At 46.1% G+C, this 12,707-nt stretch overlaps 1 protein-coding gene across 2 annotated transcripts in view; it reads left to right on the forward strand.

Annotated features, from left to right (window-relative positions):
• The window catches only part of CEP128 (centrosomal protein 128), an 860,263-nt gene that overhangs the window by 174,274 nt on the left and 673,282 nt on the right, over nucleotides 1-12,707 (forward strand). For both annotated transcript variants that reach the window (XM_085626613.1, XM_085626612.1), the window contains exon 8: nucleotides 857-973. In XM_085626613.1, coding sequence (XP_085482739.1) covers nucleotides 857-973 — 117 coding nt within the window. The remainder of the gene's footprint in view (nucleotides 1-856; nucleotides 974-12,707) is intronic.

The following is a 12,707-nucleotide window of genomic DNA, read 5'->3' on the forward strand; positions in this document are numbered from 1 at the left end:
AACCTGGGAGATTCAATATCCCTACCTGGTCTTACTGCTGCATTCTTTGTACTCCACTTATTCAGGGCAGATCCTCGTCTGGATGTGAAAGTATTTCTGAAGTAGAGACCGAGTTCCAGCCCATCTCACATGATGTTTACTAGAGCCTTTCAGGGGCCTACTTTACCCACGCATTATCAGTTTATAACCTGTGACTGCACTTGGACACCTTTGGATGATTCTAGTATTTTTGGCAGATGAACAACCCTACTATTGGTTTACAGATATTTACAATATTTCTTGTCTTCAGTGCTTAATTTGAGCCGGTGGTTTTCGGTGCTCAGCACCGGCACTAAAATCTCAACCCCGACGCTTGACATTCTGCCACAAGTTAGCGCTGTGTGGCTACTTTGGACATGGCCACAACTGTTCATTATTAGTTCAATATACAGTAAAATGACTATTACGTGCCGCCCAAGCCATTCTTATAGGTTTGGGGGCCTGAAATAGTCCAAACTGTCACAAGTGTAATAGTGTGATGGTTAGTAGTTGTGTTGTTACTATCATTGGTAGCATGGCAGGGGCAATGTGGGGTGCAAGCTGCAGTGGCCTCCTGACGAGAGCCCTGGCACTTTTTTTTTTCTTTTTTCCAAACTAAGCACAGATGAAGCTTATGCACTTAGGAACCTAGATTGAATAGTGAGATGCCTTCTCCTGCTGGGCCCCCCGGTAGAATACGTTTCCCTGATCTTCTCATAAAGTAAGTCATCCAGATAGAAAATCCCACCTCTGCCCTTTATTGATTCAAGGGTTGCTCACTTTACCTGCTTCACTTAGCCTTTTTACGGTTGTTTATTGATCTTTCTATCTTATTTAGGTTTCTGAGCGGGTGGAAAGGAGGCTTCAGGAGCTGGAGAAGGAGATGCGCTTGGAAAGGCAGCAGGTTGAGCGACGGCAGGACCACCTGGGGCAGATGTCGGTGCAGCTGCAAGAGGTAAGTAGGGGGAATGCCTCAACTGTCTAATCTGAATGACAGGTCTGTCAGGCTTGGTCCATAGTGGTCCAAGAGGCCTAGTTTAATCTAAATCCGTATGCTGTTATGGCCAAAGGGTGGCAATTTACACCCTTGTGTGTATGAACTCCTCGTAATGGTATATTTGATAGTGTACGTGCTATAAATATGCGCATCTGTATTTATATTAGTGCAAATATGCAGAGGTGTTTCTAAGGCTTTCCCACACAGCTATTGTGAAAGCAAACTGTTATCATATCAATATATATTAAAAATAAGTTGAACAATTTGGCTATTCTTTCCCAATGAATTATTTTGTTGTAAATTAGAAAAAAGTGCCCAAGAGGAACCTACAGTGTAGAAAGGGATACCTCTTATAGATAGCTTGAAAGGTGCATATGACCATATGAGCTCAAGATGATCTTTTTTTGTCCGAATTGGATGTTGCATTCCAAAAGCACTAGCGTTCCTAAAACAGTGTCTGAGTGTATGTGTTTTTGTGTGTGTGTATGTGTGTGTAATATATATATATTATACACACACGCATATATATGGGAAGAAATGTTCCGTACAGACCCTCAGTAAATAACCACCAAGTCCCAGAGGGTCACAGAAAGGCAGCACACCAAACAGCAAATCCAGGTAAATTCAAGTTGCTCACTTCATGTTTATTTGCTTTTTATCTCCTTAAGTTTCAACCATGCAAAGTGAAGAGAGCGTCAAGTAACAAAAAGACGACCTACGCGTTTCGGCCAGAGACCTTCGTCCGGGTCATGTGATAGTCAGTGAAGGGTGTTTAAAAAGGGGTTGGTTTGACCCGTCCCCAATTAACCAAAAATCCCAAGATTTTAAAAGAAAAGGTGTCATTTAAGGGAACAAATAATCACATTCATTTTAGACTTGAGCATTTTCAGCCACATGAATACCTATATAAACTTGTAAAGTACTTAAGTTCTAATTGCATTATGTAGCATTTAAACATATTTGCTTTTACAGCAACAAATGAGAGTTTAACCCGGCGCTGCATAACATTGAACACGTGTGTATAATGTGTATAGAGTCCAAATCTCTATATATTCATACCATATTTGAATGTATAAAAAACATCACAGCAGTTGAGGACCTTCTGCAGTTAGATTCATTTGATAATTTTTCCCTATAAATATCGAGATGGTCTTAAGGGGCTAGAGCAGTAGATGAGTGTCATATCAAACATACAAGATCCTTCATAAAATATACATTGGTTAATTCTATATAATGAAATGAAATAAAGGGTCATTGTTATCCAATCTTGGTGAAGTACCAGATTTGAAAAGTAAATGTGAGAAGTAATGCATAATGAAACCGTTATTATCTGGTCCTAATAAGATGTCAGATAGACGGGGAGATATGGAGCACTAGTAATTCCCGGCCCAACCCTTTTCTGTTATTAATTGAAAGAAGGTGGACTCTAAATCTCTGGTAAAGTGCTTCACTATTCCCAGATTCTCATATAAACCAATGTTCCTAAACTCCCTTTAATCAACTTGTACAACACTTTAGATTGCCCCAACCAAAAGTATATGCCAATTTATTGGAATTGGCCACAATAATGACCATTTCATGGGAAATCATCACATCTCTGCTGGGTTTTAACTCTTCTTTCGTTCTCTCAGAAAAGAAACCTAATAGAAGCATCCTAATAAAAACATCATCAGAAACCAGATAACTAAATTTTCTGATGTGTATATCTCGGTCAATCACACATTTTTCATTATGGGTTAGTGTTCTCTACAGCTAAATTGTCCTCATAGGAAATTATGTAATTCGGCATCTGCATTCAAGCCCCATGGTATCTCTGTTGCTTTCAGAATAATCCATCTGGATTCAGCTTGTCTCAATAGATGATCACGATCTCCACCTCTGATGTTCTGAGGGATGTGTTCCACTCCATAGTATTTTAAGTTATCACAATTGCCACCATGCACATTCCAGATGTGTTTTGCGATTGCATAGGAAAAGTCTTTGTTCTTTGTAGCCCTCAGATGTTGCAAAATACGCAGTTTTAGTTTATTCATGGTGCTACCTATATATTCCTTACCGCATTCACATTTTAAGACATAGACCATGTGCTTAGTTTCGTAAGTAATCCTCTCTTTGATGACCTGATGTTCACCAGACATGATGTCAATTTTCTGGTGATTCAAGCCATGACGACAGGCTTTGCATTTTGAGCATTTAAAGAACCCTTTTGCTTTTAGCCATTGTATTTTACTACCACCTCGTTCACTCCTTTGATGATGGCTGTGTACAAGAATATCATTCAAAGATGGTGCCTTTTGATATGTGATATTGAGATGGTCTGATGTCGTTTCTTTTAGGTCATCATCTCTTCTTAGAATTTTCCAGTGATCTTGGAGTGTGTCTCTTATGGCTTTACTGGATGAGTTAAATTGTGTAATGTATCTTATTTTAGTCCTGTCCGGATTCTCAACCTGTTCCATAGTTGTTCTTTTCGGCAATAGTAAGGCTTCTCTCTTCTTTTGTAAGTTCTTGATTTAGCATTATCCAACAGTATTGCTGGGTATCCTCCGATTAAAAATCTCTGATACATCTCAAGTTGTGAAAGAAATTCCTCTTCTTCTGAGCAATTTCTTCGTGCTCTTAAAAATTCTCCATATGGATCACTCCATTTTTAACACTTGGGATGCGCACTGTTAGCTGATAAAATACTATTACATGAAGTTGACTTACGAAAGAGTGTCGTGCAAATCTTCTGATTTTTAATATAGATATGGATATCCAGGTAGTCAATCATTATTTTGCTGATGTTATAAGTAAATTGCAGTTGAAAGGAGTTGTTGAGACCTTTGAGGAAGATGGTCAGATCCTCTGTGTTTCCCTCCCATATCAGGAACAGGTCGTCTATGTAACATACCCAAAGTACAATGTGCTCCATCATATGTTTCTTTCTTTCTGACCAGATTTGTTCTGCCTCCCACATGCCCATGGTGAGATTAGCATATGTGGGTGCAAAGGAGGTCCCCATTGCTGTACCTTTGCTTTGATTGTAATATTTCTTGTCAAAAATGAAGACTTTGTTCATGAGGCAGAAACGTAGCATTTCTACTAGCATGTTGGTCTGTTGGAGTACATTCAATGACCTTGATCGAAGGAACGATTCACAGGATTTGATCCCATCTTCATGGCGAATCGAAGTACACAATGATCCAACATCGATAGTTATCATTGTATACTCATCCTTCCATCGTATAGTGGAGATCCTATTCAGGAAATCCATTGAATCTCTGATGTAAGATGGTAGACCTTGTACGAATGGGAATATAAAGATATCTAGGAATCTCGAGGTGTTTTCAAGTAAAGAGCCCCATGAGCACATATATATATGACATATTGTTACATTCTTCAGTTCCTACCCATTGGAATTTGCTCCTACATTTCCCTCCACTGCCTAAATGTATGAATCCCACAGGTCTGCTTGTCATAAATTTCCCCTATAGTTCTGATAAATAAAACAATCGCTGTTAATAATTTAACATTGCCCATTTATAGAAAAAAACCAGTACTAATTGCCTGTAAACATTAGGTGTTATCACCTAGTTCAGCAAATCTCACTTAACAAATTTAGAAATAAGAAACAATGGGTTAAACACAATTTGAATTGTAACTTGGTGTTTTCATACGAATATCTGTACTGATTAATAATTTGCTTCTAGCTTTACAGTTTCCCATGTAATGCATCTCTGACTATTCTGGTAATCGTTTATAACCGTAGGCGTAGTGCCTCTACACAAAGTTCCTCAGAGTTGGTAAGCAACTCTGTGGAACTTCGCTCTGCTCCACGCCCTCCCACTTCCCAAAATAATTAAAAGTAATTAAAAGGCACTTACCTGCTCCGTGGCTGTCTCCTCCTCGACATGGCCGCTCTCCTGCCTCCTCCTCGCAGTCTTTCTTCACTTATAACCCCTACGTTGTACGTCTTGCGCATGGGGCAGTTAAGTGCCTTTTAATTACTTTTAATTATTTTGTGAGAGTGGAGGGGCTGGCTAACTATGCTCCGCCACGGAGTCGTAGTTTTGCCTGAAATCCCCGTTCGCAACGGAATGCAGAGTAGGCAAAACTACGTAAACTCCGCTGGCGGAGCGTAGTTACCAGCCTGGGCTTATCGTTTCCTGTAGGCACCATACGGTTTCCATGTTTCTGACCATTGTGTATCTTTCCACCACTTTCATCTTACTGGCTCTACCCATACAGTTCTGTTCATCAGATACTTTTCATAGTTAAGCTCAGTATTACTTTAATGTATATTCTTTCATTGTCGATTCTTCATCTTTTTACATACCATAAATGTGTTAGATTTTAGTATGTCATTCATTTCTTATATCTTGGTATATTGACATAACCCGGTTACCACTGATTTTGTCATAAGTTTAACTTTCCATGTTATCACAGATGAATTTCTCAAACTACTGAATTTTATAATTTTTTGCATATTCACACCTTACAATTTTAGGTTCCAAAACTATGTTGCATATCTGTTTGTGAGGCGTTCGACACATTCTCCAGCATTAGATCTTTCAAGGATTGTGTATCATTTTGATGAAAATCAAACATGAAGAAAATGGTTCAGACAGTTTTTTCTTTTAGAATGGCTTTTACCAGGTTGACGAAAGCAACATGCATAAAGCCATTCTTTAAGAAACTTTCGGTTCTTTGTTTGATTTTCGTTTAGTGCTTTTGAGGGGGCAGAGTGGGTTATTCCCCTCCCCTCCACTCCGAAAATCCACCTTTTTCAAGACCCTCTTATCTGCCTTTAATGCTCCTTGTGATAGTCCCCTCTCAATTTTGTTCCAGTTTTTAACATATCCCTTACTCACTTTCTGCTTTGCTCCTTTTTTTTTTTTTTTTACAATCTCCTTACTTCCTTTTTTGCTTTACGTCGATTTTTTCAAATCCTTTACTCCCCTCAGCTTCGCTCCCATTTTTTTACATAGGGAAAGGCCCAATGTTTAAAATGAGTCTTCAGAATTTGATGCAGTACCTCTGTAGACCTTTCTAAATGCAACAGTTGTTAGGGTTGTCTTAACAGCTAGTTGTATTATTGTTCCTACTTCCCCACCACACTTCTTTAACTTCCCCCACCTCTGTAGCATCTTTTATTGTTTACCCACTTTGAGTTCATTCAATCTGGAAGCTCAGAGGTACTCATGGATAGGGCACGCTTGATTTTGCTGCTTTTCTGTTACAGCTCTATAAATGAGGTCACCACTTCTCTACTTAGTGCATTAACTGTTTGCATGTGAAGGAAGATTGAATATAACTGTGGATCCTGCGTGTTTGATAGTGTAGCTTGGTAACTTTTTCCTAAAAAACAGAAGTATAGGAGACTAACTAAGTTAGCAGTATGAACATGACATGGCGTGTACCATAATGCGTAGTGACATCACGACCCATGACATCACAGGAAGTGACATCAGATCTGAAAACCTCACACATGTTTAGCAGGTCTATCATGAGTACATTTGAGAGCATAATGAGATTGAACAAATAAAAGCTGAACAGTACTTAAGCCTGTGACGTGAGTTCCCGGTCTGAATCTACAGTTCAAATGTGGATGAAGTTTGGTGTCTAGCCAACTACTGTAGACAAGTCACTAAGTTCTATAAGCTAGGCATACCAGACGTGGGACCAAGAACAAAGCACAGTTCATGCATTACATTAAAATGCTAGAAACTACAATTCTGAATATCACATCTATAAAGTTTATTAACCTCATAAACATACCTCTCTAATATTCACTGATAATTGTAGCACACATTGACTATTATCAATAAAGAAATGCGCACTGCACACTGGATTTGGTATTCTGAGTATGGCAAACAATATTCCCTATTAAATATACAATCTGATTGAGACTACTAGCTGCAGATTCCTTAACGTAGAATTATCCCCAGGCGTGAGACTGGACCCGGAAAACTTTCTTTGCCCCAGCATCTCTGCTCGCCGGGGGGGCGGTACCACGCGACTCCACCCAGACGTCGTCCGCAGGCGTGACGTCAGCGAGGTCACATAAGCCCCACCCCGGCGCGCTGACATCAGTTTCCTTCTCTTCCGCGTGCAACGCTGATCCGGATCGTGTCCCTGTCATGTTTTCAGGCCTTCTTTTCACGCTTTTGCGTGGGGGGGGACAGTGTGCGAATGCCTTCGGGCTTTATGGCGGGCTCGTCTTGCGCGCGTCAGATGTCGGTGACGGACCCTCATCCTATTTGTATGTGGTGTTTTGGCGAGCACCATGATTCCACGGACTGCGACGCTTGCCAGCATCTGAAGCCTAAGTCCCGGTGGGAGAACCGGATGAAGCTCCTCTCAGCCCGATATCCCAGATCTGAGTCGTCCCCACGTCCGTCCCGCGCGGAAGGGTCCAAGAATTGCCGCTTCCGATTCCGGCATCGCCCGTCACCGAGGCCCCTAGGGCATCGCTCGCCCATCGGTAAGTCTCTTAGCTTGTCTCCGAGGCCTGGTTCCCGCTCTGCGGAGGGCGCGGGTTCTCCGCCGGACATGCGGCCTCATTCGTCGCCACCCTACCCGCCCTTTCCCAGTGCCGGGGCGACTAGGGCCCAAATGGAGGCCTATGCTGCGGCTTTACAGGCTTCCTTGGCCCCTCCTCCTCCTCTTCCTGAGACGTCCGCGGATCCCTTGCCACGTGCGGACCTTCCGTGGCGTTGCCGGCGGCACCGGCCCTGGCGACGATGGGTTCGGCTTCAGGCTCTGGAGGTGTGGTGTCGTCTGGGTGCGGCCCTACGGGGTTCCCCTCTTCAGCCCGCGGCGTCTCTGCCTCGCCGCAAACCCCGAGGGGGTCCCTGTGGTGTCGCGGGAGGTCGCCGGGACTCGAGTCCTCCTCGGTCTTCTGGGCAAGCGGCGGCCTTGCCAGAAGCAGAGCTGACGCCGCCCAGGCGCCGACGGCTGTCGACCCTGGCGGCGCCGCGGGTTCTGGCTAGGGGCCGGGGCGCATTCCCGGGTCCCTCTCGTCTCTCCACGCAGGCAGCTGCTTCGTCGGAGGTCGAGTCGGTGCCTTTTCGGCATCGTTCTTTCGCCGAACCGGAGCCGGCCCCGCTCCATTCTCCTAGGGTGCAAGTGGTGGACAAGGTCGTCCCGGTGTCCCCTCCGGCGCCGGTCGACCTCACTCCGGCGCCTGTGGCGGAGTCCATGGCGCAGTGCCGGCGTCGGGTCGTCGACTCGTCTCCGCAGGCTCCCTCCTCCCCGGAGGCTCCCTCTTCCCCGGAGGTTCGTCAACTTTTTGTCTCCTCTTCCCCGGAGATGGGCTGCCGCGTCGTGGCTTTTTCCCCGGCGTCTTCCAGGGAGGGCTCTTTGCCGTCCCCGCGGCCGCAGCCTTCCCCAGAGGCACCTCCGGTCCCCCACTCGTCCGTCAATCTTCCACCATTCCGGGGCTGGCCATTTCTTCCTCCAGCTGGATTCGGGGATGGACGGCTTGGTTTACAGCCGCCGCCCACGGAGGAATTGCTCTCCCCCCCCCCCCCCCGCGACGCCCTACGGAGGCATGTGCGGCCTTTGCCCGGGCCATTTCCACGGCCGCTGGCATTTTGCACATGGGCGACCCTGCCACCCCATTTCCTACGGACCATTTGCAGGAGGTTCCCCATCAGGCCTTTGGTGGACGGAAGCTGCTTCTTTCCTTCGAAGCTTCGCTCCATAATTCTCTTCTGGGGACCTGGGGGCGTCCTGCCACGGGGGATCCAGTGCCCCATTCAGTCCTCCACCCCCCTGCTCCGCACGACCCAGTCTGCCTTTCTTTCCACCATTCTACTCAGGGCCCTATTCTGCAGACTGCTTTTCCTTCCTTACCTTTGGTGGTGTTTTGTCCGTCACTGGAGGCCCCATGGTTGGATTCCTGGGGGTGGAACCTCTTTGCTTCTTCTAGTGCTGCTTTGTGAGTGCTCAACACGCTTTGTGTGTTGGCCAGGGCTACTTCCAGCTTGTGGGATTCGGTGGAGTCCCTTCTTTCTTCTGTCTCTCCGGAAGGTGTCTGCACTGATCTGCGACGCCATGTGATGGATCCCTGGGAGCTGGTCGCCTTTATTCTTCGTTTGGCCCTGGATGTTTCTGATGCTCTCGTGCCGCACAATGGCAAGTTCAGTAGCTCTCCGTCGTCATGCTTGGCTGAGGGATAGCGTTTTCCCTGAAAATGTGAGGGAGCATCTCGTTGACCTGCCCTTTGATGGGGTGCTTTTGTTTAACACCCATGCGGATGCTGCCATTCAGCGGCTCCTTGCGGGGCTCTGTCCTCCTCCTCCTCCTCCTCCCCCTCCGTAACTTGGCTTTGGGTCCTTGGATTGACCCCTTTGTGCTGTTGGCTGCTGGTACAGCCCCTTCGGATTTTGCGGTTCTTTGGTTGTGGTCCACCCATATGTGTCCTCAGGTTGGGCCTTCTGTGGGTTTTTTGATTGGCTGATTGTCAAGCAGTCTGTGGTTCTATCTGCAGGTCCTTTTCATTCGGTCCTCTGCTGCAGGATTTTTTCCCTAAGAGGTGTTCCCATGTTCTCTTGGGATGTATCATACCCTGCCTTTCTGTTCTGGTCCTCTGCTGCAGGTTTTTTTTCCCCTAAGGGGTGTTCCCATGTTTTAGTGGGACGTGTCATACCCTATGTGGGGTACTTGTAGCTATTGCATAGCTCTGTCCTGCGCTGGGAAGGTATGGTCGCCCCCGTTTCGGGTTCCCTGCCTTTCTTGGCATCATTGTCTGCCGCTGGTGCGGTCTCTTGTATCTTGTCCGGTGCTCCGGCTTCTGTCATTCTCGGTGTTCCCTACATCGCTTGGCAGTTTGGCATGCTGGCTGTGGTGTCATGTTGTGGCGTTTCCACCTTCCTGTCTGGCGTTTCGGCCTGGTCCTCTGTCTGGTGTTCCAGGGGGGCTGGGTTTCTCCTGGCTTTCCTGTGCTCTGGTTGACGGCTTGGTCCGTCCTTCGTGTTTTCCCCTTTTGCTCTTATGCCTGGTCCCATTTCTCTTTGTGGGTCGTGTGTGTCAATTGAACGCTCCTCCCTTGGGGCTTGTTCTGCATTTTCCTGGCCTCTGCCCTCGGCCTGCACCTGGCTTGTTCTGGGTGCACTGCTCCATGGTGCTGTCCGCTGCCGGCTGTGCATGCCTGCTTGTGCTGGTCCACCACCGTGGCCCTTGTTGTACTCCCTTGTGCCCCTGCCTCCTGATCTGCTGGGGCTTTGCGCACCTGTGCCTTTCTTCTTATGCCTGCGTTCCTTGGCTGTGGAGCCGTTCCTGCCTTGCCTGCTTCCTTGTGGCTGCTGCCTGTTTGGCTGCCCTCGGTTGCTGTGTGTTTTCCTACGGCAGGCTCTGCCTCCGGTTCTACCTCCTCTCCCTGGAGTTGGGATCATTCTTTCCTCCTGGGTGCTCCTATGCGGCTGTCTGTCCCTACGAGGGTTTGTGGCCGTTGTACCTTGAATGGGCTTGGGGTCTCCTGGTCTTCCCTTCGCCTTGCTGGGGCCCTGTGTTTCTTCCTACTGGGGAGGTTCTCTCGCAGGCCCTCCTCCCCTTTGGGTATGGCTAGGGTATCTATTCTACGTTAAGGAATCTGCGGCTAGTAGTCTCTATCAGATGCACAAGTTATTTACCTTCGGTAACGATGTATCTGGTAGAGACGATTCTAGCCGCAGATTCCTTCACGCCCGCCCTTCCTCCCCGTTCTGCGAGGACCTTCAGTTTGGTTTTCTACACTCGCCTCCCTCCGGGTGGCTTGTCCTCTGTGGGTGTCCACTTCGCTTCCTCCCGGACAGGATGTTTCACCCCTTCCTTTAGGATACATGGTCGGTTGGTTCATGTGTGCTTCTGCATCCCTCTACAGTTTTTTCTCCAGGGTAGGGGTCTACTTTTACTCTTCTCCCTTTCACTTGCTTTGGGTTTCTGATTCCTTTTCAGTGCTCTACGTTGGTTTTTTTTTTTGCCTGTACCTTGGCCTTTTCGCTCCTTTCGGGGGGCACGGCCCTTCTTGATGGTGTCGTTTAGGGGTGAATTGCTGCTACTCCTTTGTTCCGGGCTCGTTGCCCTTCACTGTTGTGGATTGTGATTGCAGTCTCTCTCTCTCTCTCTTTCTTCTGCTATGGCGTCCTTTTCACATGCTTTCTGCCTCCAGCGAGGATGTCGCCTTAGCTTGCAAGGGTGTTCCTCAGAGCAGTACTCTGTTCTTTCCCTGCTATGGCTTTCACCGCTATGGTTTTTTGTGCTTTAGTGCTTGGCACTTTTCCAACTGGTGCTGTTCCTCACCTTTCGTTTCTCTCTTTTCTGTTTCACTGATTTTTCGCACACTGTTCCCATAGTCTCCACAGTTTTTGTAGTGATGGCTTTGCGTTGTGGCGCGGAAAAGTTCTCCAAAGAAAACTGATGTCAGCGCGCCGGGGTGGTGCTTATGTGACCTCGTTGACGTCGCGTCACGGGCGGAGTCGCGTGGTACCGCCCCCCGGCGCGCAGAGATGCTGGGGCAAAGAAAGTTTTCCGGGTCCAGTCTCACGCCTGGGGATAATTCTACGTTAAGGAATCTGCGGCTAGAATCGTCTCTACCTGATACATTGTTAACAAAGGTAAGTAACTTGTACGTTATGACTGAATATTCTGCACATATATCAATTCAGGCTTCATGGTCCATGCAATATTGCCACAGGTTGTTTAACCATACACAATGAGTATTAGGTAAGACCGTTTGCATCATTAAACATAAAGTTAACAATCATTTTTTTTTTTTTTAAAGTCTCATGCATCAGGTATCTTTTGCTATGGTGGGCAGCAGGATCTAACTTCCTAGACTTGGTATCATCCGTGTAGATTAGATGTCTGCCGTCTGTTAACATACGGCAGATGAGGGCCCCTAAAATCTATTAATATTAATGAAGAAAGACGAGTGATACTAAGGCAGTTTTGTATGGGTGGCATTATGAAGTTAATGGTGCTGAACCACCTTTTGCAGTCACTTGAAGTCACTGGTAGTTTGTTTATTGCCCTTAAAACAGGTTGCAGTTGTAACGCCGTTAACACCATTGTCAGTATAGTCTCTGAAACCTTCTTTTATGAGTTTATAATTGAGAAAGTCCTGCTCACGCCTGTACGCTAACACAAACTAGTCACTCAAAATTACTCTCTTGTGCATGTGTTTGCAGGGACTGTTAGGAGTGTGATTCTGCAGTGTTTTGTGTAGTCCTTCTGTACATGGACAGCTAGGACTTGCCAAGCATACATAAGTTGCCCGTGCATGCTCTGTGGCAGCAGCTCCTTCAACTTTAACCCCACACCTTACAATGTCCTAAAAAAAGAATACTGAAAAAACATTTCTACATCCAAGCATCAAGTGGTTGATATCAGTAAAGAAAAAATATAAAATATTGGGAGTAATATTGACAGTGTGGTGAACTGATCATTTAGCTGTTTGTGTTCAAAGTCTACTACTGTAGAGACCTACGTGTAGCATGCCAATACGTTTCATTCGTAGCAATGCTACATCAACCTTTTTACATAATGTAATTGGAACCAAAGAGTGCGTTTAGGAACGTCTAAAGTTAGGAGGTAGGTACATTGCCTGGAGTGAGACGCTGATACGTTTCAGCACCGTTTTTTGCAGTTACTAGAGAGATTAGTGGCCAAGGCATCTCACACAACGCGAGAGCAATCTTTGTTATGCTTGGAAACCATCCAGCATGCT

This window comes from Triturus cristatus, chromosome 9 (genome assembly GCF_964204655.1).
Source record: "Triturus cristatus chromosome 9, aTriCri1.1, whole genome shotgun sequence".
Taxonomy (NCBI): domain Eukaryota; kingdom Metazoa; phylum Chordata; class Amphibia; order Caudata; family Salamandridae; genus Triturus; species Triturus cristatus.